General features: G+C 38.7%; 1 protein-coding gene across 3 annotated transcripts; it reads left to right on the plus strand.

Annotated features, from left to right (window-relative positions):
* Positions 1-1,095: 1,095 nt before the first annotated feature.
* On the plus strand, positions 1,096-26,105 carry ccnt2a (cyclin T2a). 3 transcript variants are annotated; one of them, XM_048534067.2, is made up of 10 exons: positions 1,096-1,309; positions 4,004-4,085; positions 11,822-11,950; positions 12,261-12,321; positions 18,039-18,101; positions 20,914-20,959; positions 22,357-22,520; positions 23,236-23,306; positions 23,403-24,549; positions 24,672-24,840. In XM_048534067.2, the coding sequence occupies exons 1-10, from the start codon at positions 1,155-1,157 to the stop codon at positions 24,710-24,712; spliced, it is 1,959 nt and encodes a 652-aa protein (XP_048390024.1). In that variant the 5' UTR covers positions 1,096-1,154; the 3' UTR covers positions 24,713-24,840. The 3 variants fall into 3 exon arrangements, 2 of the variants coding, with proteins under 2 accessions (XP_048390024.1, XP_048390023.1); XM_048534066.2 differs by having other exon boundaries at positions 23,403-26,105; XR_007247904.2 differs by lacking the exons at positions 23,236-23,306; positions 23,403-24,549; positions 24,672-24,840 and having other exon boundaries at positions 20,914-21,285; positions 22,357-22,472.
* Positions 26,106-27,226: the final 1,121 nt, after the last annotated feature.

A 27,226-nucleotide genomic window follows, 5' to 3' on the forward strand; every position in this document is an offset into this window, starting at 1 on the left:
GCCTTTCACAGCAGTCTGTGACTCACCTGGGCCTGGGGAATCATCCAACTGAAGCCTGCTAAACCACTATTTTGCCCATCTTCTCAATTGTAATGTTTGCAAAAATATTACCGTCCTCTACCCTGATTTCTATGCATAAATCTTTCTACTGTAGTGTACTCATTTAAACCTCACCGCCATGTTCTGGCTCCACCAACAATTTGTCCCTCATGGCCCCCACTCATTTTCCTTGCTCTTCTCTTGTCCCAAATATACTTATAAAAAGCCTTTGGGCTTTATTTCAGCTGTCCATGTTGTTATTTACATTCTGAATTTTTAAAGAAGAGATAGAAAGAACTGCAGATGCTGGAGTCAGAGCTAACACAGTGTGGAGGTGGAGGAACACAACAGGCCAGGAAGCATCAGACAAACAGCAAAGTTGAAGGGTTCCGACCCAAAACATCAACTTTCCTGCTCCTCTGATGCTGCCTGGCCTGCTGCGTTTCTCCAGTTCAACACTGTGTTAACACTGCACTGACTATATGCCCTGTGGGCTTCCACTGTTCGCTATCTACCATAAACTTCCATTATGTTCATTATCCAATCCTACACATTCTTCAATATTTAATGAAATTTTTGGTCTCACTCTTCACCTTGATAGAAACATGTTGACTCTGCACTTACACTATTTCCTTTTTTTGAGACGTCCTCCTGTTGTGATGTAAGTTTTCCGACAAGCCATTGCTCCCGGTCCACTTCCATCAAAAAAGTAATCGACCTGCACATCATCTCCATCTGTCTCCACAAATGCTGCCAAACCTTCTGTACTTGTTCCAGCTTTGCCTGTTCTTATTTTAGATTCAGGGCATCTGCTGTTTTGGAGCCGTTAGCTGTCTCCCTCCCTTTTTCATATTAAAAGGAATCAATTACTCACTTTGAACGGTCAAATCGGATTATGCGTTGTCACAATACAAAGGCCTAAAGTATGATTTTACACTGGGTCCCTTAAACACCTTCCGGACTACACATCCCGGCGTGCAGCGCAGTCCTTTTTTCCGGTGAGGTAAGAACAGTGCTGGTGTCCTCATTTCCGGTAATTGTCTGCGCTCATGTTTGCGGACGGCAGTGCGCATGCGACCTGCGCGACTCTGGGAGTTGGTCACGGTGTCGGGTAAATGGCAGCTTCAGCCGCATCGTCGAAATGGTATTTCACCCGGGAGCAGCTGGAGAACACGCCATCCCGGCGGTGCGGGATCGACACGGACAAGGAGCTCTCGTACCGGCAACAGGCCGCCAATCTAGTCCAGGACATGGGCCAGCGGCTCAATGTGTATCCTTCCCGCCCGGGAGATGGAACAATTTCTAGAAATGTCGGCGATGAGGGTTAGGGAGCGGGAGGCCTAGTTACCGGGCCTGACATGGCGCCGCCGAGGCGAGCCCTGACTCTGCAGGGAAGGTGGGGTCTCGGGGGTTTGTCAAGGCTTAGGGAAAGGGGACCGAATTGAGGCAGCTTTAACTGGGAGTTATCCGTATTTTGGTGTTGTGTTTGTGGCCAAGAGCGTGTCCCGTGCCGGGAGTCCGGCCGCTATGCCGGAGCGCTTTAATTTCGCAGGCGCCGTTCTGGCGGCACCTCGTTTTCTTGCGGTTTCCCTCTGAGAGTGCCGATGTTTCCCGGTCACTTGAGATCAGGGAGATCGCATCCCCAGCTTGAGGGTGGTCCGTTTCTCTTCCATCTTCAATTCGCTAAATGGAAAAAGGGTGTAGGGAGGCCCGGCCGCAGGATGGAACTGGAGGTGCAACAGGGCACAAAAGACAACATGGCTGCCGGAGCAGACCGGCAATCGTGCTGATGGCGCCACGCTTTGAAGTCGCACTCTCTAACAGATAAAAGAGCAAATCCCTTGCGTTTGCACTTAGATTTAGATTCACATTTGTAGGCTCGTCGAATATGCAAAACGTAAATTCGTGATTTATGCACTATTAATCCGTAGGGGTTATCAACTATTTGGTGGGCGAGGGACGGGAAGTAATTGTGTTTTTCGGACATTTCGTGTGAATGTTGCCAATTGGTTTAGATGTCACTGATCATAGTCTATCCTTCTCTGGACTATTTCAGTTGCTAATTTTTAAAAAATTTTTTGTTCGACTTTTTATAGTTTGGAATGTGAACACTTTGGACATTCTGAAAAGGCTTTTGTTCTATTGATTTATGTGATGTATTTATTTCCAAGTGAATTAGGAAAATATTTAAGAGCAATAGGAAAATGTATTTCTAATCATGTCTTGTCAACTGTCTTTTGCTTTTGTGACAATATTGTCCACATTTCCTTTTTTAAGTGTACAGCCAGAAATTTGATGAGTGATTTAATATTAATAGACTGTACTTTATACCAAGGTAGCAGTTTGCAGTTAATCTCCTCTTTCTCCTGTTTGATAGTGAAGGAATTCATGCTGCCATTATCTATATAATTTATGCCAACTGGTATTCCTACATGTTAATATGCATGTTTTTTTAGTATAGGCTTGCATGATCCGTGTAGAGGATCAAGTAGAAGTGATTGGCTAGTTCTGTGCCTTTTCTCAAAGTACATGGATTTTGTAGAAAATCTCTAAGTTTAAATATGTAGTTATGGCCTTTATAGGGACAGTTATGAGCAGTATGAACAAGTTAACAGGTGTTGGAATCTCAACATATTTCCTGATAAATTCTTGAAGACATTGTGTTCAGATGTTATAGCAGAGATTGGGATTTGAATATCTTCTGCATAAATTCGTTTTGAACCTTCGAGCCAACTTATCTGTTTGTCAAAATTGGACACTTGAATCAATTTCTGTTCCTACCTTAATTCAGTGTTATGGGAGCAGTTGAAGGTGTACAGATTCAAAGGGTCGTCTTTATCATACAATCTTATTTCTGCACGTCTAGTTTTTTCAAAACTTGATGCAACTCAGTGCTATGTGACTAAGATAAATGGTATACAGATGTTAGTCTCGTACAGATCCAGCTGCTTTTTGATTGCTTTCTCTTGCTCCTTTAAAAATCAGTTCAGTCCAAAGACCAAGGTTTTGTTTTTAAACCAAGACTCTCAAATAATACCCATGATTTAATGAACACTCGCAAATAGATGGGCTTGAGATCGGTATGACAGGTCGAGACAACATCGAGGGCCGAAGGGCCTGTACTGTGCTGTTATGTTCTATAAGATTTTCTTTAAAAATGAATCTTCATGTTCCATGTCCTGCTTGGTTTCCAAAGCAGTTTTTTTTAATGTTGCTGAACTAACTTGGGACGTTTTTCCCCAGGAGAATCAGATGCTGAGGGCTGACCTTATTGAGGTTTACAAAATGGTGAGGGTTACGGATAGGGTGAACAGCCAAGGTTGTTTTCCTAAGGTGGGGAAGTCCAAAACTATAGGGCATAGGTTTAAAGTGAGAGGGGAAATATTTTAAAAGGACCTGAGAGGTAATGTTTTAAAACAGGAGGTGGTGTTATGGAATGAGCTGTTGGAAGCATCTGAGGTGGATACAATCGCAACATTTAAAAGGCATTTGGATGTGTCTATGAATAGGGCGAAGTTTAGAGGGATATGGTGAGATTGGGATGTCTGGTTGGTGCAGATGAGTTGACTGAGTTTTTTTTTCTGTGCTCTGATTCTGTAGACAGTTGTATGTTAGAATCATCCTGGGGCAGGGCGTACCTTGGTTGATGTGTTGCATCAACTGTCTAAATTAAATTTTCAGTGTTCGTGTAGGTTGGAAGTAAAGTTTGTTTTCAATTATTTCTGCATCTACAGCAAGCCCACTGTATTGTCTATAGGACTAGAAACTATTCTTATAAGCAATGGTATAAATTCAAGTCTGGGAGTTCCTTTCCATTAATTTATACCCAAGGTGAATTTTTTGAACATTCTGATCTCAACTCTCTATTTTGCCGATGCTTAATCTGTGATCAAAATGAGCAATAGGCTTTATTCAATGTTTTCTTGATGTCCTTAGGGTGCACTTTCCTTGACAGAAGATTTAGCTCTCAATTGACCATCAACACTGCAATTGTTTATATGCACAGATTTTATATGCAACATTCTTTCACAAGGTTTCATAGAAATGTAAGTGTTTTCATTTTCTTTACTGAGCAGAATTTGGTAGCACTGTTGGCTAATTGATTTTTACACCTAACAGCAAAAGACCTTATGAAGACATGGGGAATTTGTGATTCATTGCAGTTTTAGTTATGGAATAGATACAGTAATGTTCTAATATGATCTGTAGAGTATATTTTAACCAATACAACGGTTTTGTCGTAAATTAACGTGTACACCCGGTATTTTGAGAACTTTTCTCACTGACCCAGTTTTAATGCTTAATTGGTATAACCCCAGAGTGAGTTGTGGTGGGTGAGATCCAGTGGTTTTATCCACAGATGTTCTGACAATGCAAATGTGTGTACTGGATCCTCACCTTTGCTCACGGGACTGTGCTCCCAATGCCTCTGCTTAACAGTCATCATTACTATCTTGGCTTGAGCTTGTGACTCTTAGAGATCCTGACCCACAATCTGGGACCTCCTGACATAGTTTGCTGGTCCTATAAAAATCTTAATGAACACTTACGCAGGTAAGAAGTGTCTTCGCGGTGCTCAGTTTTCTTTATAAAAGTGAGGTAATTCATTCTCCATGTTCTTTCAAGCAATGAAAGAATATTTAAAGTCAACAGAATTGGAGGTCATTTCCTGAGGAGTGTCGTTATTAACAAAATTAGGATCAGTATGCAAGTCCATGTTTAAAAAATGTCAATTTGTACCTGCTGTACAATGCTTCCACAAGCAAATGATTTTTGGAGAATGATGCTACTAAAAATCCACGTGTTTTATTTTCTTCATTTGCATAGGTGTTTCCAGTCATGTGGTTGTGTTAGCAACTTGTTGATTAATCATAGTGCTGTAAGTTTGTGTATTCTGGATACTGCTAGGTATACATCTTAATGAAGTTACTCCTCCATTTGATATAATTTTGTGTATATACGGGTTACTTGAATTTATGTTGCAGTCTGGCCTCTGGGTTTTAAAAAAAAAACCAACGGCCAGATTGGGCAGTATCGGAACAAAACTTTCTAAAAAATATTAAATTGGCATAGGCAAAAAAAATTAAAACTTTAGGATAATGCAACCAGGTGAAAATTTGTATTTCAGTGGAATTTTTTAGTGAGTATATTCACAGGAAATTAATGTCCAAACCCCTCTTCAGTTTGTATGGGAGGGAAATCATAAATAATTTGTCCTTTAAAGCACAGACATTTCAACATGATGTGGTTACACTAATGCGAGTGTATTGCTGCCGGTCTTGAAGCCCAGCAGAAATTGGATCTCTTGACCATCCCATCCCATAACCGTAAGGGATCCTACCTGAATCAAGTACTAATTTTTCTCTTTTCAACTAACTTGTTTTACACGAAAACAAGACTAGCTTTTCACTCCATCTGCAACGTACAAGTTGGAATCCTTCAATAAGTTTCTAAATTTCAGTACATCTTTGTGCTGATACTTCCAGCTGAATCACTTTGGCTACTCAAAGTTGACTGATCAAGTTGGATTAGATTTTACCAGTTTGATGCCTGTAATTGAGATCTGCAATTTTTGTGGATCTATCCTGGGATTATTCTAACACTTGCCTGTGGTTTTAATCAGTGCAGGCTGTTGTAAACTTGGCAGAATGATCTGGCAAGTATTAGATCTGCTGAAAGGAAATCCACTGGATCCACATGCTTTTCCTTGTTTCTTTATGAAGCGGTGACACTGAATGCCAGTTCACTGAAGAAGTATACCGTCAGCAAGAAAGAGAATGTGTTCAATGCAGCCCACAGCTTTAATTTTCTCATTCTTAAGATTTAGTTGGTGGGGATTAGAATATACCCACATACCTGCATTCCTGTCAGCAACTTACTCAGCCTCAAGGCTATACTGTTTCTGTGGTGCTGTCTGGCATAAAAGCAACGGTTAATGTATTAGCATTGGCATCAACTGATAAGACACTGCCATAAATTGCGTAGTGATCATTTGGCTTGGCTTAACATTAGTGATGCAAATGGATCACGTGAGAATGTCCTTCTTTAGAAATGAGGTACCTCACCCTTGTATATTGATTCCTCATCACAATCTGTTTACCTGTAATGCATTTATTTGATCCAGTTCCAGAGGACTCTGCCAAAGTAGAGATTCTCTTATGGCTTTTGTGAATCGATCTTGCTGCATTGCATGTGTTCCATCTACTGCACTACTTTGAGAACTTGAGCGATGCATGGGCCTAATCAACAGTCCAGAGATTCACTACCCAGTGAACAATTCTCTTTATTCACCTGTCCTGGATTTCTGTACTGAGGCCTAATTCATCCTTCCAAGGAAATTTGTTGCTTTCTTGAAAGTTGAAAGCACTGCACAAATTGCAGTAAAAGTTGAATTGCTCAAGGAACATCTTTAAGTGAGATTAATATCTTACACTTCAGAACCTCCCTTAAGGTGTGAAATGATACATTTCTCAGGACAATCTTGTAAAACCCTCGTCCTGGTGTTAAGTAAATATTTTCCACTGCTGAAAATCTTCTGATGTTGGAACTATTTTATATTTTGGTGCTATGATTCCTCGTGTGATGCAATTTCACAAATGTACTTGATTTCTGATGTGGGTGCTCTTTGAATGAAGGTTAAGGATTTGTTGCAGTATGTTCCCAACCAGAATTACCCAAGAGTGAGCTGTCCATGTGCAAGGTGAAAGAGCACAAATCTATGCCCTCCCACATTCTTCTTGGCACACGAATAGACTTGACCTTCAGCCTTCTTTAGCATTATTCTCCTGTGATCGAGTGAGCAACTTATTAGCAGTAGTCTGGATAGGTGATGCCACCTAATGAGATATGCAAACAAGCAGGATGTGACTTCTGACTTTTGTCTCGATACCATGTAGATATGGCATTTGTGTCACAACTTCAGTCCTTTCTGCTCAACAGCTTGCAGGCGTGCAGAATATCGCTGTGGATGCTCTTGAGGATGGACAGTTCGGCTGCAGCAACAGAAAATCAGGAGACAGCTCAGCACTTGACAGGTGGGGTTTTCCAGCAAGGGATATTATTGACTGCATTTCAGATTAGAAGTTTGCTATTATATTGCAGGTGTGGATGCTGTAGGGTTAGAATTTGATGGCAGAACTTGGTTGCTCCTCATCGTGCACCCGAAGATCAATCATCTTTGGAAAAGGCAGTCTTAAAATCCCATACTGACCAAGAGACCCATGGATGCGGCTGATTGCTTGATCAGCAAAGGGTGCATACATGACATGAAGGCCAGTTTTGCCATTTTCTTGGTTGCCATAATTGACGGTTTGGCCTTGAGAAGGCAAGCTGTTCTCTGTGGTGATTACCACTACACCTTCGAAAACTTCTTCAAATGTGCATTGCCAAATCAAAGTGGTTCATGTTTTGAAATCTTTAATGCACTATTATAAGGTATGGATTCTAGTTGCTGTTAAAATTTGATTCAGTTGCCTACCTATGTTAGGAAATTTCCACTTGCAAATGCTTGGCAAACAATCTACACATGAATTTCCATTCTCTTTCTGCTCAAAATTGTTTGAAATATATTGAAGTTTACTTTTTTCACCTTGGTCTGTAGGTATTAAGTGACATGTTCAGTATGTGACACTTGTGTAAAGTGGTTGAAGTGTAGAGTGGTTTACTAAGTTGTCCTCCTGAGTGCCAATTTCTGATTTTAGAAATTTGCATTAGGTAGTGTGATGTCACTTCCTTGGGATGTCTCAGTGCTTCCCACTTGATATCTAAGCAAGTGTGACCACTAATGCGCGCAAAGACCTACCAGCAGCACATCAGTGCACTGAATATTTGACTTTTCTTTCTGTTCTACTTCAGTGAGCACTTTGAACCAGATAACTCTGCTCTTTGACTAGCAGGATCTTTGCCTTAGCTGGTATTTGTGAATTAAACTGAAACTCCACCTACTAGAACAGGTTGACAACGCCTTGGTGTAACATTTCATCTGGAGACTTGGGCAAAGCCTTCATGTATTCAATTCATGTTGGAATTTCTATTTTTGACTTGCTGGTTTCATTTCAAAATCTGAAGATAATTCAGATACTTCATGGATTTACTAAGTATCTAGCACTCAATCATTCATGTGAAATGTAAAGGAAGCCTTTATGAATTGAGGTTTTAACCTCATGAAAAACAAGTTTTGCCTTTTCAATGAATAAAATGTTGGAATGTGTTGTGTGTAAGATTTGTTTAGCCCTAGATTGTGAATGCAGAAAGCAAAACTCGAAAGCTAGATTTCTGCTTTTGCAGTGTTGCTGATTTTTGAGACTGTCATATCATTTACATTTAACTATAGTGCTCTACCCATTTAGTGAAGTTTGTAATTAGTTTAGCGATAGTTTTTGAAGCCATTAGGAGCATCTCAGGAAAAAGTAGAACCTGAGCATATTTGAATATGCAAACATTGGCCAGAGTGTTCCACTGGGATATATCCTTGTGTGATTTAGCACAAGCTTGAGAAGGGACATTTCTGAACTTGAGTATTATACTTTTAATCGTCATAGTGGTGTTCAGTTGCCAAGAGGGTTGCACAAAAAGGCTTGCCATTAACATAAAGGGATATCTATCCCAAAGTTTTCTATTGACACACAAACAGTAAAAGTATGATAAAGGGAAAAGTAGGATTTCTAAAGGGAGATTGTTTAATTTGGTGAGTTTGTTTCGGAAAGGTGATGCTTATATGGTAATGTTTTTGTGGTGTATGTGGGCATCAGGTGCATTTTAGTACAATGCCGCACAACTTGGAAAGTTGTAGCACAGAATAGCTAGGATGGTAGCAACATTTCGTGCAAAACTGGCTGAAGGACAGGAAGCAAAGATTGATTCATAAAGATTCCTCTGGCAGGTTTGCAGTGGGGTTCCCCAGGGACCCTTTCTCTTCCTAATTATATAATAATGGTCTAGATTTTGGTGTGCCAGGAACAACTTCCTAATCTGTGGATGATAAAATTTAGCTGCCCTGTAAATTGAAGACAGTGTAAAACTACAAAACCACACTGAATATCATTTGGCCATTCCAATAACTTGTCAACGCAGGGCAGTTAGGGATGTTGAATTTGGGTAGAAGAGAAGCATAAAATGATGGGCACTGAACTAAAAGGTGTGCAGGAGGAGAGATCTCCAGTGTATATATTTGCACAAATTAATAAAGGCAGAAAAGATGGAGTGAACTGTTGCCAAATTATCCCAGACTCTCTTAATACGGACTTTTAGAGTACTAGATCAACAATGTGAACTTTAGGAATTCCTAGTTAGATTTCAACTTGAGGGTTGTGTACAGATCTAAACACTATACTCCATGAAAACTGTACACTGGAGAGTGTGCAGATTTACTAGAATGGTTCGAGGGTTGACAAACTTCTGTTATGAGAATGCATTGGAGAACTTGAGATTTTTCCGCTTGGAGAGGGGAAGCCATAAGTTGGCATTCGATAAAGGGTTTCACATTCATGCAGGTGATGGACTGATTTGATGGGGAGAAACTTCACTCAAAATGATTAAGCACCGGGATCACATAGGTAATTTGCAAAAGAAGCAAATGCGATGAGAATAGACTTTGCATACCAAGTAGTATGTGTCTGAAATGCACTGTGTTGGATGGAGGTTTCAGTTAGAGGACGCCCTAACAAAACCATAAAGGCACAGGCATAATGCTTGTTGAGTTACCCTCTGCAGGGACAATGGGCTGAACAGCCTCCTGCAAGATTAAAAATTAATTGCACAAGCCTGTAACCCAGACTAGGCGCTCTAATCTAAAAGACAAATAACTGTGGATGATGAAAATCTGAAATAAAAACACATTGCTGGAGAAATTCAGAAATTCATCACTGAGAGAAGGAAGAATCAATGTTTCCGATTCAGTGATCGTTCTGCAGAGCTTTGCCTTTGATTCTGATGTATATGATTTTAGGTGATGGATCAGTGTTTTGTAGGGGTAAGAGTTTGGGTAAATCCATTGAAAAGAAATACTGTCCGGTGTAGTTTGCTGTCAATTTTAAGGCTAGAACAACTTATGAAGTACATTTGAGATTTCTTCCATTGACCCCTTTTGAAGGCAGTACCTGGTATGCAGATTAATCCATTTACTTTTACAGCTTTGCTGAAAGCCAGCTAGGTCTTCAGCATCCCTCAAACAGTCTTGATTGATTTTTAATCTGTTGAAGTGGAGTGAATGAAAATCTTAAATTGAAAACATGGCATTCCTACTCTGGTGATGAAGCTTAGCCTCCATTAAAACCATTTATTCGTTGTATTGTCTGAACTGAGATGAGAAAAAAAGTAACTGCCATTGGAGTGATTTTAGAACTAAGTGTAAAGGTAAGTGTTTTGAACTTCATGCACCCATTTAACTGATCTTGTCTTTGGAAATAATTTGGTTTTAGAGTGGGATTTTATTTATTTACATGCATACAGCATGTTTCACTGATAGTATTTTATCTAGTATGACAATAAGGAGCGGCTTCTGGGTCTGATTTAGTAACAGTGCAAAGGCAGTATTGCTGTTGAAGTTTGCATATTATCATCAACAATTACGCCTTTCCATCTTTGCTTGTTTCGTGGTGTTTTAAAATTTATAATAAAAGGTGACGTGACTTTTTTTTTTAAAAAGTCTACATTTCAGAAGAAAGGCTTGAAACTGGCATTGTGGAAGCAAGCTACCATGTTATTTGGCAGTTTAGACAATTTTTTTTATTTAAGACCAATAACATTGCAAACGTTTTTGATCAAAGTGCACAATAATATTTTGAAGTAACTAAGAACATAGGAGGAGGCCATTCAGCCCCTTGAGTCTGTTAACACTGTTCACCTGATTTTGCTGATCTGTGGCCTAACTCTATCGGACTGATTCAAATCCCTTAATACCTTTGCTTAAACAAAAAATTCTCAGATTTTTAAAATTAACAACTGATTCACCATTCTCTTCTGCTTGTGGAAGAGTTCCAAACTTCTGCCATCCTTTGAGTAGAATTGCTTTCTCATCTCCTGAACGGTCTAGCCCTAATTTCCAGATTATGTCCCCTAGTTCTAGAATCCCCAAATAATGAAATAGTTCACCCCTGTCCTTTTTCATATTATAGTGTAGACTTCAATCATTTCACCCCTTAACTTTCTAAATTATGGAGAAAACAGGCCTAATTTGTATACTCTCACCTCAAATTGAAGTGCAAGTGACATTCTATTCTGTACTCCTTCTAAGGCCAATATATCCCTCCTAAGGTGTGGTGCCCAGATCTGCACGCTCTACTCCAAGAGGGTGTAACTGACGTTTAGTATAACTGCAGCATAACTCATGTCCTGAGACTCCAGTTCTCTGGATATAGAGGCCAGCTACATTGACAATTTTTGCATGTGTTTGTGACATTTTAAACATCTATGCATCTGAACCCCCAAGTCTCTTTGGACATCCACTGTTTTAATTTCATATCATCTAGAAGGAGCCTAATCTATTTTTTGGTCTAAAATGGATAACCTCATTGGCATACATTGAAATCTATCTACCACAATTTTGCGCATTTGTTTAGTTTATTAATATCACTTTGTAATTTTGTGTTATCATCTACACTGACTACAACACCATCTAACTGTATCATCAACAAATTTCTACACAATTATCTAAATCACTAAGTAATGTGGATAGTTGAGGCCCTAATACAGACAAGTAATTGGCATGGAAATGAAGTTTTATTTGACTTTTTGCTCGATAGTCTTTTTATAAAAGCATTTAACATTTGTAAATTCTTAACAGGTTATTTCCCCTGCTGCTTTGTTCTTGGCTGCAAAGGTAGAGGAACAGCCACGTAAACTTGAGCATGTCATAAAAGTGGTGCATGCCTGCTTGAATCCTCAAGAACAGCCGCTAGATGTTAAGAGTGATGTAAGTTATAAATGTTTGTGATATTTAAGATACAGATGCAATGTTGAAATTTTGTATTTTTAAATTAAAACATAACACCTTTCATGTGCATTTATCATGAACAGTGTGATTATTTTTGCATTGAGTACAGCTACAAGTTCTAATTCGGCAAAATTACAAATGTGGTCTAGTGTTGTAACTGTACAAAATAGGTATTTATTTACTATTTACTTGTAGAAAAGCACTGCTGTTGAGAGATGAAGGGATGAGCTTGTTTGCTTATGATTCTACTGTCCAAATCGATCTGTAATACATATTCTTTAAATCACAGGCGTACCTTCAACAGGCCCAAGATCTGGTCATACTTGAAAGTATTATTCTGCAAACCTTGGGTAAGTTAGAATAAATGCTTGAATTACAGTGATTTACCATGCTTTCAAGGGGAAAAAATGGAGCTTCACAGATGCAAAGACCTTGTGGAATAGACTTGTTGATGCTTTACATCTTGAGCCAGCATTCTTATGTTAGGGTTCATATTAATTGTGCTATAGCTTTTTTAAAAAAGCTGCTGCTAAATTAGGCTCCATTCAACAGTAGTTTCTACAATTTGTTTTCCTTGACTTTTTAACTATTTTTGGAGCTGTAGCTTTTGGCCAGCCTTCCTCATACTGAAGTGGTGATTTGGTTTCTTGAAACAGCTTTCTAAGGAATTGGTGTTCCCATTTGTGTTAGAATTCAAGGAATTAGGCTTAAACAGGATGAAAGAGTTATCGTATGTTATTGTCAGGGTTGTGAGAGAGTTGATGTCATAATCCTACACCTGTCAAGCTTATCAGTAGAAGGGGCTTGGTGCTGTCAAATTTGAGGTTGATTGGTAGCGTACATATGTACTTTATCAGCACAGTAATTTTATTCTGTTACATTGTTGGATTAATTGTTTTCTTCCAACAATTTGCCTTAATTGCCTTTGGCTTACATCTTGGACCATAAAGAATGGTTACGAAGCCACATAAATGATTAGTGGCAGAGATAGTGTCATGGCACACAAATTCAGCTGCCTCAGCCTTGGAAGAGGGGTAGTGAATGACAGTGATGTAGTGAAGTTTATTGTTCTGTTACTAACTGGTTTTTGTGATATTACATAACAATGAGTGAAATAATTTTACGTTTCCACTATCAGTGAAACTTAGTTTCCAGATGCTAGTAATTTTGCAAGTTAGAAGTTAATATCTTAAATCAGCATCATGAAAAGAGAAAAGAGTCTGATTTTAAAATCTTCGATGACTTTTGCTTAGTTATTGTTCCCAATTTTCGTAGGCAGTGAATACATCTGTAATTCAGAACTAAGCAACAGAGGATTTTTTTTTGAAAAATGAGAAAAAATTAGCCTGAGGGCAAACTAGCAAAAAATCTAAAAACTGACAATAGGAATGTCTTGAGTGGTATAAAAAAGGAAGTGGGATGTCAAAATGAATAAAGCTCCCTTAAAAAATGAGCCTGAGGAGACAGTTATGGGGAACAAGCACATGGAATTATGGCTTAGAGAAGTAGTATTAGGCCCATTAATTTGTCTAAAGGCAGATAAGTGCTCTGGACCTGATGGCTTGCATTGCAAGATCCCAAAAGAGGTATATGCAATGATTGGTACTTTCCCAGAAAGGATATTTGGAAAGTCAAAGGTTAGAAAGCTGCTGGTATTACATCCATATTTAAAAGAAGAGAAGCAAAAAAATGGGAAATTACAGGCAGGTTAGTTTACCATATATTGTTTGAAAGGTATTAAAATCAATTATTAAGGAAGTGGTATCATAACCTTTCGAAAATAATAATCTGTTCAAGCAGAGCCAGCGTGGCTTCATGAAATGGAAATAGTGTCTGCTTAATTTGCATTTTTTGAGGTCTGTTGTGTTTTCACTTCCAGATGGTGTTTGACAAGGTATCTCAAAAGGTTAAGTCATATGAACCCAAGGCATTGGAGGTGGTATATTGATATGGATAGAGAATTGGCTCATCAACAGGAAACAGCGAGTGAGGATATGGGCTTAATTTTCAGGTTGGCAACAAACAGTACTCAAAGGAGCACTAATTTAAGACTGAGATGAGTAATTTCCTCAGAAGGTTGAATCTTTGGAACTGATTTTTCCCACAGCTTGCAATGGCGGAGTCTTTGTATTTACGGCTAGGAGATTCTTGATCAGTAGGGAATCCAGGGATATGGGAAAAGGGCAGGAAAGGGCTGTCAAGAGTGGCAGATCAACTATGATCCTACCCAATGGTAGTGTAGGTTCAATGGGCCTTAATCAGCCTTCTGTTTGTTTCTTACTGCCCATTGCTGTTTGTCCGAGAGTTTTGTAAAATATCTACATGCATTTTAACAAGTTAGTGAATTTAACGAGTGGCAATTTATTGTGATGTGCTTATTCAACAATGATTGCTATTCAGTTCTTCCTCTTCACAGAATCGACATTCGTACAGAGGACAACAATTCATTTAAACACTGAAAAAAAGACATTTTGTCTAAGATTCTCATACTTTATAACAGTTTCCAAGCAGATCAGTAAATGGGAAAATGGTATCATGTTGAATTCATATATTAAAATTAATCATTTGTGTGATAGAACGTTTTTGGGTTGATAGCAGCAACTTGTTCGTAGTAAACACCACTCGGGTTGCTACAGCAAGCTGACAATGCAAAACACGTAGCTTGACCTATTGCTCACAGTTTCGAGATAATTTGTCTAGGTGATTGGAGGTGTACTGAGTACTTTTTCAGAACTGAATGTGACTGTTGTGGGGTCTTTATTAAATGTCTGGATATGATTCAGATAGACATTGTTTTGCAAGATGGCTTTGTATCCTGTTTCAGCATCAAATCTGCACAATGAGCTGATGGCTGAGACCCTGTTTATAGGGCAAATATAATAGGACATGGGCCTATAGAAATCCCCGCATGTATTATGCTGACAAAAGTATGTTCACAGAAGATAATGTTCCCTCTAATATTCTTACCTACTGCTGAGGCCCTCACCGGCAGCAATATCTGGAACCAGAAGCTGCGCTTAGAATGCTGGTGCCCGTCATCAAATGCAAAACATCAGAGGGGGTGTGCACATCCTCAGCTTAGAGGAAACTGGAAGACAGCAGACACCTTTCTTACTGATGTACCTATCCAAATGAATTTAAAATTTTTGTAACTGTACCTGCATCTACAATGTCCTCTGGCAGTCCATTCCACATATGAATTGCTCTCCGTGAAAAAGTTGCCCCTCCGGTCCCTGCTTAAATGTTTCTCTTCTCACTTGCTGAGTTCATAGGTCCAGTCTATATTGGCTTATACAGCATTTGCAAGTCTACATCATAATATAATGCTGCTGATGTCTTCGCTTCTTTAAGCGGTAAATTGGTGATTAGGTGAGCAATTTCAAACAGGCACTGCATTGCTTTTGCTATGCAAGTCCTGTATGATCTTCAGAAGGAGTTCTTTGCTGAGTGGAAAATCTGCTCAAAACTGTAGCAGTTCACCTAACCAGTTGGCTGGATATCATTCATTTTTTGGACGATTTGGACATAATAAGCCATGAGAATGAAGCCTATCACCTAGCAGTCTGCTGCTCTTGAACTCTTTTTTTTAAAACTTGCTTTCGACTAAGAATGCCTGGTCATCCTGAGCATGAATTGAACAACTGTTCTAGGGTTGTCGGTCATGGTTGTAGTCTTGCATATTTCAGAGTCACTTAGCAGTTAGCACTCTTCTCTTCTCTCCCCCCCCCCCCCCCCCCCCCCCCCGATGTTAATTTTACCCTTTGAGTGTTCTTGCAAGTTGTCCTGATGAGTGCAAGACCAAAAGCTTTAAAAACATAACTTGCCAAAGCTAACTTATTTAATGGTATGGATTCTCTATCATAACTGCTATTCATTATGCTGTTTTCTGGGTCATTCAGTGTTGAATCTTGCAAATACTGCCCTACTTTTGGAGGAATGGTTCTATGATAAATTCAGGTTTCAAATATATGACGATCCTTCAGAATGACTGGTACCTGCGTTGTTTTTACTTCAAAATTTCAATCATGTGAAATTTGTTCTGGACTTGCAAATGAGACTCAGATTTTATTTTTCTCTGCTCTTATTTCAAAATCAATTTTGTTTAGTGGCCTGTGCAGACCCTGGTCACCAACCAGTAATGTTCCCAAGTTGCCATTATTCATAGCTTCAGACTATTTCATTGTTTGGTCCATGAATTGTCTCATTCTTCTTATCAACCAAAGGTCATTGCCTAATATAAATAGCTACATAGTGATCAGCACCGGAACTTTGAATTTTTGTTACCTTATTCTAAACAAAAGAACATAAAGTTGTATTAGATAGCAAGCAAATAAGTCTCGACCCATTCCCTTTAAAACAGTTTTGAGTTCAGCTAGAATTGAAAGGTACAGTTCTTGTAACTTGCATAAACATGAAGGTGTTTTTCGAATTTAAAATTTACAATATCTCTAATATCGATAGGAAAGCATGGCACACATCAAATGTACAGATGATTTACAGTTAACTGTGTGCGGATGAGTATCTGCTTCTCTAGAAACTTCCACAAGACTTTATTTTAAGGTTGTCTGCATTTCCAGCATTGTACCCTAGAGTAGCAAATTCTCAAATGACTTTCTGGTACAGCAGTCTTTTAGAGTTACGTTTGATATCTTCATCTATCTAAAAACACACTACTAAGGTTCAATTGCTCAGAAGAATAACTGCAGTATCTGGTGTTTTGCTAGTGCCAGCCTGAGGGCCTGCTGCGTGTTGTTTGGCTGGGAGGATTATGGGTGGTTGTAGCATGTTCTGCCGTAAACACACCTTATTGCAAACTCCTTATGTAGAACGTACAAAGAGGAAAGAAACAATCAGTCTCTTGAATAGCAGGTTATTCACTAAGTCCCATGTCCTTTGCTATCTATTGGTCAGGCTTGCTATTCGTCAAGACTGTTTTGTTTCTTTCCACTTTGTACGTTTTACAGCATCAGTAACATGTCACTGTTAGTACGTGGCTGCATCTTGCTACATATCCCCACAGTAAATGTCGTGATCTATTGATCTTGTTCTCTCTACACGACTCAGTTCTATATATTCGTACAACATGATGAAAGCAAGTTTCAGCTTTTTGAAGAACCTTTGTTTTAGTGGCAGTTTGTTAAACGTTATGTATTCAGCTACCATGTTCAATAGAGTCATAGAATTTTATAACACAGAAACAGACCCTTCAGCCCAACTTATCCATGCTGACCTGGTTTCTTAAACTGAACTAGTCCCATTTGTCTACGTTTGGCCTATATCCTACTAAACCTTGTCTATCCATGTACCTGCCCAAATGTCTCTCAAATGTTGTAATTGTCCTCCCCTGTACCACTTCCTCTGGAAGCTCATACCATATATGTACTATCTGTGTGAGGAAAAATTGACCCACAGGTCCCTTTTTTAATTTTTTCCCCCCCTGTCACCTTAGACCTATGCCCTCTAGTTTTGTACTGTCCTACAGTGGGGAAAGGACACTGGTATTCACCACCTCATGATTTTATAAGCCTCTGAGGTCACACCTCATTTGTCCTGCAGAATTGGGAAAATTATTTGTGTGGTGGTTTTCAATCTTGAGATGATGTGCATTCTATGGATGTAATTTTTTCCATAAATGCTTTGTAGGGATCACTTGCAAGACTGGTGTCTTATTGTCTTTCAGCATGTCGAAGTAGGTTGCCATGAATGCTGATGCGATGAAGGCGCATCCATTAAACATACTGTGGGGCTATCGTGATTTGAGGTTAGATCGAGTTCGGAGGGGATATAGTATTCAGTAACTTGTAACTGGTTGATCCAAGCCTTAGACGGTCCTGTTGATCACTGTGCAACATGGTTGATCATGGAAAAGCACAATACTTGTCTGTGCAGTACGTTGTCTGTCAAGAGCCTGTCAAATTGGATCATATTCCCTCAAGTTGTAGAGATTGCATCTACTTCAAACCTAAATAAACGTGCAGTCAGCTTCTCCTAAAAGTCTGTAAATTCCGATTTTGATATTCTGTTTGAAAATGAATTGAGCTTAAATGAACTGATTTTAATTTTACAGGTTTTGAGATTACTATAGAGCACCCTCATACTGATGTGGTGAAATGTACCCAGTTAGTGAGAGGTAAGTCTTTCTCTTTTAATGGTAAATATACCTTACTCAAATCATCAGTTGTGTCTAGTTATTCAAGTTAGGAAAGCTTTAAACTAACTTGGCTGGGGTGATATTAAGTAATTACCTGGGCTCTCAAAATGCTTAAGGATACAGCTGACTTCTTAAAAAAAAAAGTAAGGTGATTATTGAAGTTCAGCGAGAGTAGACAAAGTCCAAAACACTTAATGTGTGAAATAAAGTTGGAGTTACAGATGTAGATTATAGTATAGAATTGTCACTCAGTGGTGGATACCTGAGTCAAGGAAGAACAAGACTGAGCCTTAAATGTTCTTAGGCACAAATTGTTCAGGGCAGATGGAAAAGAAAGGAAAGGGCGGGGGTTGGGGGGCATTAGAGCTGAGGAAGGCAAATGTTTCAATTTGGCTACAGCTATGGATTAAAAAGGAAAGAATAATATTGTTCGGTATAGTCTACAGACCAACTAGAAGAAAGGATATAGAGGAAAAATATCTAACAAAGTTACAGAAATGCCAGGATTTCATGAACAGTTGTATGTCCACTTGGTCTTGCTTGGACTCTAAGGTGGTTTGAGAAGACTGGAGAATAGCCAATGTTATGACTTTGTTGAAAACATGTTGTGAGGTTAATCCTGGCAATTAAGAGGAAAGATCCATTCTTGGAAATGGTCTTTGGAAATGAGATGGTCCAAGTGGATCAAATGTCATTGAGGATCATTGTATCATGGCTAGAACAGAATTGAGCAGGATTGATTGGAATAGGAGATTGGTGGGAAGACCAGAGACTGATCAATGAGCAGATTTTTTGGGTACAACTGAATTGCATTTCCTCCAAGGTAGGGTAAGTTTTTAGTATTTACTGAATAACCAAGAAGGTTGAAATTAATATTAGGAAAAAAGTGCGTATTGACAGGAGTAAGTCTTAAATACAATTGAAAATCAACAAATACCAAAGGTTTGAGGGGAAGTGAAAAGGAAAATAAGAAAAGCAGAGTGGTGCTGTGAAAAAAGACTAGCAGATAACGTGAAGGCTAATTCCCTAAGTCTTTAGGTGTATAAACAGTGAGAGATGAGTTAAAGGAGCTGAAGGGCCAATCAGAGACCAGTAAGGGGATTTACAGATGGAGGCAGGTTTCAGGGCTAAAATATTAAATTAACATCTTGCATCTCTTACAAAAGAGATTGGTGGTGACAGGAAAAGTCCCTGTCACTAGAAATATTCAAATTTAGAAGAAATATTGGGTAGATCCTTGGCAATTAAAGTTAACAAGGCACCAGGACAAGATGGGATGCATCCAAGGGGTTTTGAAGGAAATGAGAATAGAAAGTAAGGAGGCGCTGGCTGTAATATTTCAGTCTTGCCTGGAGTTGGTTGGTGTCAGAAAACTGGAATTCCCAACATTATAGCTTTGTTCAAAACAGGGTTGTATGGATAATCCTGGCAACTACAGACAAATCTTAGTTTGGTAATAGGGAAACTTTCAAACAGTTATTCAGGATAGAATCATCAGTCACATGGAAAAAGGTGAGCTGATTAGTAAGAGTCAGCATGGATTTCTAAAGGGGACATAATGTATGACTAACTTCCTGGAGACCAACATTTTGAAGAGGTTTGAAAGGGTTGATGAGGTTAATGCTTATGATTTGGTATGCAAAGTTTTCCAGAAGCAATTTGATACAGTTCCTTACAACAGTCTTGAGGAAAATTGAGAGTCATAGTATTAAAGCGTCAGTGGCAATATGAATACAAGATTGACTGCGTGTTAGAAATCAGAGTGATGATCAGTGGAAACGTTTCCAATTAGTGAATGTTTGTAGTGGAGTTCCCAAGGGTTTGTTTTGGGACTCTTTGTTGATGTATATTAATAATCTGGATATTGGCATTCCAAATTTACAGATTACACAAAACTTGTAAATTGCCAGGAGGGTAGTGTGGACTTTCAAAAGAACTTTGAAAATTTGGTGGATGGGTAGATAAGTGGCAGATGGGGGGTTCAGTGCAGAGAAGTGTTTTGGTCAGTAGAAGACAGAGCCAATATAAGGATCTGAGTGGTTTTTGAGCACAGGTGGTATTAGGACATGTGGAGCAATTAATGTAGTGTTGACAGCTTTATTAATAGGGGCATTAAGCCCAAGAGCAAGGAGGTGATGTTGAACTTGCACAAGACATTTGCCAGACGTCAACTGGAGTATTACTTAACTGTGTAGGCATGTTATAGGATAGATGTAAATGTCTTCTCTATGCATTCACGAGGGTGGTTCCACATATAAGAATCTTCAGCAATGAGGATAGTTTGAAGAAGTAGGGATTGTTCTCTATGGAGTGACGGCCGAGAAGAGATCTGATTGAGGTTTTCAAAAATCATGAATGGGCTGGACAGAGTAGATAGGATGAAGCTGTTTCTGCTTGTAAAAGAATCCAAAATAAGAAGGCATAAGGTGGTGTGTAAACAAAGCAAGGTAATGTGAGGAAAAAACTCCTCCGACAGCAAGTTAAGGTATGGTATACCCTGCCTGGTGGAGTCAGGTTCTGTTGAGGCATTCGAAAGGGCATTACATGTTTTCTTTGGATAGTATCGGTGTGCAGGTGTGTGGGAAAGGTGGGATTGGCACTAGGTGAAAAAGCTGAACCAGGTAATAGAGCTGATACAGGCACAATGAGCCAAATGGCTACCATCTATGCGTAATTGGTTTTGACGCTCTGTGGTAACACAGAACAGTACTTATTTTAAACTTAATACATGTCGTCCACAATCTTTGTAGTCTTTCTTTCAGCTAATTCTGTTTTTATTTTTTTTTTACAGCAAGCAAGGATTTGGCACAGACATCCTATTTCATGGCTACCAACAGGTTGTTATCCTGACCCTCTTTGTTGCACTGTTTCAGGCACACTATTGCTTCCCTTACTGCAGGGCCCCCTAAAAAGTGTCTCAAACCCTTGTTGCAACAGAGAAATGTCCTTCCATCTACTGTGATGGTATCTCTCTGTTTGCAGTGCGGTGTACTGTACAAGGGTATTTTGGGCACTAAGGGGTTAAATGCACAATGAGAAGTGTAGTGGTGCTCTCTGGTTACATTAACTCGATTCTGAGTGCATAACTCTAAAAATTGGTAGCCTGAATAGCAACTAAAGATTACAAAGAGATATACTTAACCTAGAATTCACAAGCATTATGGTAAGTATGAAAGCATTTAACATTTTTACACTTCTCGTTGAATTGCAAAATTTGTTTTCCAAAATTAATTGATTTCTAACAATATTTTGATGTTTTCAGATTAAACATTACAACACATTTTAAGAACTGCAAGTTGTTGGGTTGTACTTCCAGTTACAATGGAAATTATTCAATGGCCCCTAAAATAACTGGAGATACCAAATGTGGGTAATAAAAATGTTGATGTAGAAGGTTATGTCATTGCCAAAACATTCAAGTATCCTTTTAGTTTATAAGGAATATTACTTAAAACATTTTTATCTAATTTGGTCTTTGTAACAGGTTACTATGAGCTTAATTGGAATGGTTTTTGATGACAGGCATCAGAGTTACTATGTGGCTACTCGTCAGATTAACAATTTGTGCAAACTGATGTTGCGTAAAATATGGTTTGGAATGGAAAAAATGTGGAAATTAGAATAGGCCAAATATGGCTGTTTTGTAGGTCCATATTTTGTGCATACCCACATTTAAATGTATGAACAATCAGTGTACATTGGCCTAATAAAAACTGAATCTCAGTTGAATTAATGTCTGAAATTTTCAAAATTGTTTGACTGTAAGAATTTTCCTTACCAGATAGCTATTTCAAACTTCAATGTAAATGAAAGGAATTGTTACATTTTTGGCTGGAGAGACCTAATTGAAATTGCTACTAAGAACAACATAGACTATCACCACTGTTAAGACTTATGAAGAATGGTCATTAGTAAATATTTTGCAATGTGTCTGTTAAAGTTTGAGACTACCTAGTAAGGAACATGAAAATAATTTTTCATTAAGCCAATGTATCATGGTGCATATACTACCTCCATTGGACATTTATGACAATTCATCTATGCTTTATCTGGAGTGAACCCATTTTCAGCTTTTTGCTGGAAGTGTGACCCACCTTCTGCAGATACTGATGTCTGTCTTTCATTCCACAACTAAAAAGCTTCCTTTTCTTTTCTCTTTTTTTTTCTCTCCCCCCCCCCCCCCCCCCCCCCCCCCACCCAATGATTCACCGATCATAAATATTCTCCACTGCAGTTTGCATCTGACAACATTTTGCTTGCAGTACAAACCTACCGTGATAGCGTGTGTGTGTATACATCTGGCTTGCAAGTGGTCCAACTGGGAAATACCTGTATCCACAGATGGAAAACATTGGTGGGAATATGTGGATCCATCTGTAACTCTGGAATTACTTGATGGTTAGTTGTAAATTTGGAGATAACTAGAGTTGTAATTTTTACTTAGTAACATTGTACTGATATGGCATAAATTTTTGTGCATTAGAACAGTAGAGCAAAATTAATTTATACTGTTGAATATGTGCCTTGGGATCAGCCCCTAATAATATACACTTGCTGCATCCCATTCCCACCCTGAACAGTGGTTGGAGTAATTTGTATCCTGTATTTTTATCAGAGTGGCTTAGGAACAAGACCCAAAGTGGCAGGCTTTAAAGGAATGTAGACCATATTGTATGGCAAAACTTTGAGGGTCTACATTTATTTAGATTATGCATTATACTCCTTTTCTACCACTTAATCCCAAGGTGATATTCAGAAAGTGTCATTGTCAATATTTATCCAAAGTTGCATGTCTTTGTGATTTATGTGTCATCTTAATTGAATTGCTTGCAAGATATTCCACAATGATTTGATCGTTAATGGTAAACTTTCAATATTAAAAGACCCTATTTAAAACATGTATTTTCAGTACAAGAACTAGTAGTGTATCTAATTCATGTTCCTCTTGCATAAGTTCAAGTTATTTAGCTGTCTGCTGTTAAAATTGCAACCCTAGCTCAAAACCTCCAGTGCTTCTAACTTGCAGTAAAAGATTATTTTTGACTGTAAATATACACATTATTGTCAGTGCCACGTTTTTACAGCCTAACCTTGTTTTGGATTTTATTTGCAGAGTTAACGCATGAATTTCTGCAAATACTGGAGAAAACTCCAAGCAGATTAAAGAGGATACGAAACTGGCGGGTAAAGCTTCCAGTTTGCAATGTTAATGTAAATTTTTTCATTTTGATGGCCTTTTTTAAAAAATATTAACTTCATTTTTGTTTGCTTTCTTTAAAGGCTAATCAGGCTGCAAAGAAACCAAAAGTAGATGGTCAGATAGCTGATAATGTTCTTCCTGGTTCATCTGGGCCCCATGAATCTACGTGTTCTGTTGGTGGTGATCCTGCTTCGAGTACAAATTTTCCTAAATCAAATTCCACAACTGCTCTACCTGCATCGTTGAACTCTGGTATTTCAATGCCTGCACATGTCCCTGAGATGATGGCTACCACTTCATTCACTTCTACCTCCCAGCAAGAGTGGCCTCAGCATCCTCACCAGAACATGGAGCAAGTTCATTCTCATAAACAAGATTTGTCAGCACCTGTTAACAAAAATGATATGATCTGCACTCAGCAGTCAACTTCTGGACAGTTAGCTCAAAGTCATCATCGATCTGAAAAGGTTTCAGGGCACTCATCTAGTAAACATGAACATCTTAAATCTGGTAATGGCAAACATCATGGATTCCCCCTTCCATCTGTACCAGCTCCTCAAAAATTAGCTTTGGACAGATACAGGGAGAAATTTGCTGCAGAACTGGCAGTACAGAAACGCAAACTAGAAACACTGGAGTCTGATGTGAAAGAACAGTATGCTTCTGCTGCTCAAGCCCTGGTAGAACAACAGAAAAAACGTCCACCAGTGCAACAGCAAATTCAGCATAATAGTAATTCTGTGACTTCACCAATTAAAATGAAAATCCCTATTTCATCAGAAAAATCAGAAAGACATGCAGCTGATAAAAAAGAAAAGGGTTTGCTTAAATTGAGGATACCTATCCCACCAACAGAAAAGGCTTCTAAGGATGAGCTAAAAATGAAAATTAAAGTCCCCTCATCTGAAAGACACAGCTCCTCAGATGAGGGCAGTGGTAAGAGCAAGCACACAAGTCCACATGCAAACAAGGATCATAAGGAAAAACGGAAGGACCATTCTTCTCATCATCACCACCATAGCAGCCACAAGCATTCGCATAGTAGCAGCAGTAGTGGGAGTAGTAGACATGGTATCGATGGATCGAAAGGAGGAGCTTTGCGGAGTCCCGTGGGTCTGAGCGGTGATGGCAGCTCCACTGGCTCCAGCTCTTCACGCAAGAGGGCGCACGCCAGTGATACCTCTCACAACCACCATGCCAAAATGAGCAAAACCTCCAAGACTGCAGGTACTTCATCTAGCTCTTCTTCCTCTTCCTCTTCTTCTTCCTCCTCTGTGAAGCAGTATATATACCCTTACAACTTAATTCTTAACCTTCCCTCCTCCCCTCCTCCCACTGTCACATACCAGGTGGGCTATGGACAACTCAGCACCCTCATGAAACTGGATAGGAAACCTGCAGAGGCCAACGGTCACAACGCCAATCCAGAATACAATGCAAACAGTCAGCACATGGACTACAAAGATACTTACGATATGCTGGAGTCACTCTTAAGTGCCCAAGGAGTGAACATGTAGCCGTCATTCGAAGCCTGTGTTTGAAGTTGGAATTCTCCCTCTTAATTCAGCTGTGACAAAAGTCATTGCTGCCACTGCTTCCATTAGATCTGAGCGCTGCTTCCCCATTCTCCACTTTGATAAGGAGATTAGCGTAAGCATAATCAGAGGTGAATGTTGAAAGGGTTGTGCTCTACATAGTATTACAAAACTGTAACTTCTAGCATGAGATGTGCATATTTAATTTTGCCGATTTTTCAGCAATTGAAAATTAAAGATGGCAGACTGCTGCTTGTGAAGGTTTAATGCCTAATACGTTGTGCACACTGATAATGTGGCAGGTTATTGGTTTTGCAATCTGTCAAAGCCTGTGTTCATATTGCCACATCTTTCAAAGGAGTGCAATTTTTTCAAATTTCATTTTTGTCCTTCTATTGTATGGTGATTTTTGCATGTTTCTAGGACAAAAGGGATGTAAAATGGACATTAGAGACAACTGTATTAGTTTACCAGAAAGTGGAGAAAAATGTACATACATTTTTGTATGTTTAGATGTACTATGAATACTCAGGTTTGGAGCTGCTTGTAAGTATAAAAAGTTTAAAAAAAGAGAGGTTTACATATGACTGAATTTGCTATAAAGTGCATTTAACAATTTTCATGCTTGTTGAAGTAATTTACCCAGGCAACGTGCTGTTTCTTGATTACTTTGGGTTATTAATGTAACATTTAAAAAATTGTCATGGCTCATGTAGGAGAGAAGTCAAGTCATAAGTATGATGGCTGTATTTTTTTAGGTTAGCTCTTTAAGTATTACTTTAAATACATCTTAATCTACAGGGATCAAAGTGTCAATCAGCATCTTAACTTTCCAGCTTCTGTATGCTTGGATTATAAAGTAAAAGGAACAAGTTACTGTTAATAATGTGATTTTTTTCAGGCATATATATATATATAGGTTTGCAGTCAACCACACAAGTAAGGACATCTTAAAAAGGTATTATCTGACCTTTTATGGCTTATGGAAACACCAAAATAATACTGTTGAAAATGATAAGAATACAGTTTAATTATTGTACTAACTTTGTGGAGGACAAAGCAGCCTGTGAGAAGATCTACTGTTCTCAAAAGCTGAACTGTTTTGGGTCTTAAGTAATCGAGACTGGAGCCGTTCACGCCATTACAGTAATGTAAAAACTAATTGCTGTCACTGGTCAGATATTACCTTCTTAACATTGAAGTTTTCTTAGTTGAATTCATCAATAAATGTGATAGTTATTCACGTTGCTTTGTGTTGTCTTTCTTTGTTGTCGTGAATAATGCTGCATTATTCAAATAATAAACCTATAAGCTTTGAAAAGTGTTTTGAATCTAAAGCAATGGTTAATGAAATATTTCTTTAAACTGCTGTTTAGCTATACATTTTCTAATTTCATACAACCAAAACTTATCTCTTAACAAAGACAGTTCTTTGAATTCACTGTAAATAATTAGTTTGGGGAGGTATCTAGTACTATTGTTCTTAAGTGTACTTAGAGATAAATAAGCAGTTTGGCTGGTGCATTCCTTCTGATTTTTGCAAGCTTTCCATGGAAATCTGTGTGGGGTTCTATGGTACACTGTTTCACGTTCTGAATGGATCCTCAGCCACAGTGAAGTTATCCTTATCTGAAGTAAATATTTAGCATTGTAATTTAGAGCTTTTCTTGCACATTAAATTGTGCTTACTTTCTACTGATCTTTGTTCATTGACCAGTAAACACTTTTTGGTCCTGGAAACCCATATTCACCCTTTATGTTCAATGTGTAGTTTTGATAATGTAATATCAGTTGTTATTTGAATATTTTACAGATTCATAAGTGATCTTAAATGTAACTTCTAAACCCTTCATACTTGAAGAATCAAATTTTCCTTTGTTTACTAAACACCTGTACCTTTCAATCTCATGGTCAAAGTGAGGAAACCTGACTAAGTGTCTGTTCTCATCATAGTCTGCTGAGTGAATGGCTCCCCTGCCCATTGAAAAATGCAATACTCAAGTGAAGTAAATGAGCCAACAGTGTGACTGTAATGTGTGAGATGTAGAGATTTCTGCAGCATCGTTGAATCTTCGTGAGAGCGATCTCATGGTTTGCTTGCAGGCATGCTATTGTAAAATGCTTGGAAATGCGACCCTTCAGTGTTTTTCTAGTAGCAGGCATGTTAACACTGCAACATCTATCATTTGGTTGCTAGTTGGTTACTTCCATTGGCAGCAAGTGCCTACTGTAAACCACCTTGTGGTTGGTGGAATTCTTTGTACTATTAATGAACTAAAGGTTTCAACTGTTGGTGTGGCAGAAAAGAGAAGTCGCATCATAGCCTTCAGACGTGGTGTAAGAAGTTGCTGAAAACCGGAGCTATGTAG

This window comes from Stegostoma tigrinum, chromosome 7 (assembly GCF_030684315.1).
Source record: "Stegostoma tigrinum isolate sSteTig4 chromosome 7, sSteTig4.hap1, whole genome shotgun sequence".
Taxonomy (NCBI): domain Eukaryota; kingdom Metazoa; phylum Chordata; class Chondrichthyes; order Orectolobiformes; family Stegostomatidae; genus Stegostoma; species Stegostoma tigrinum.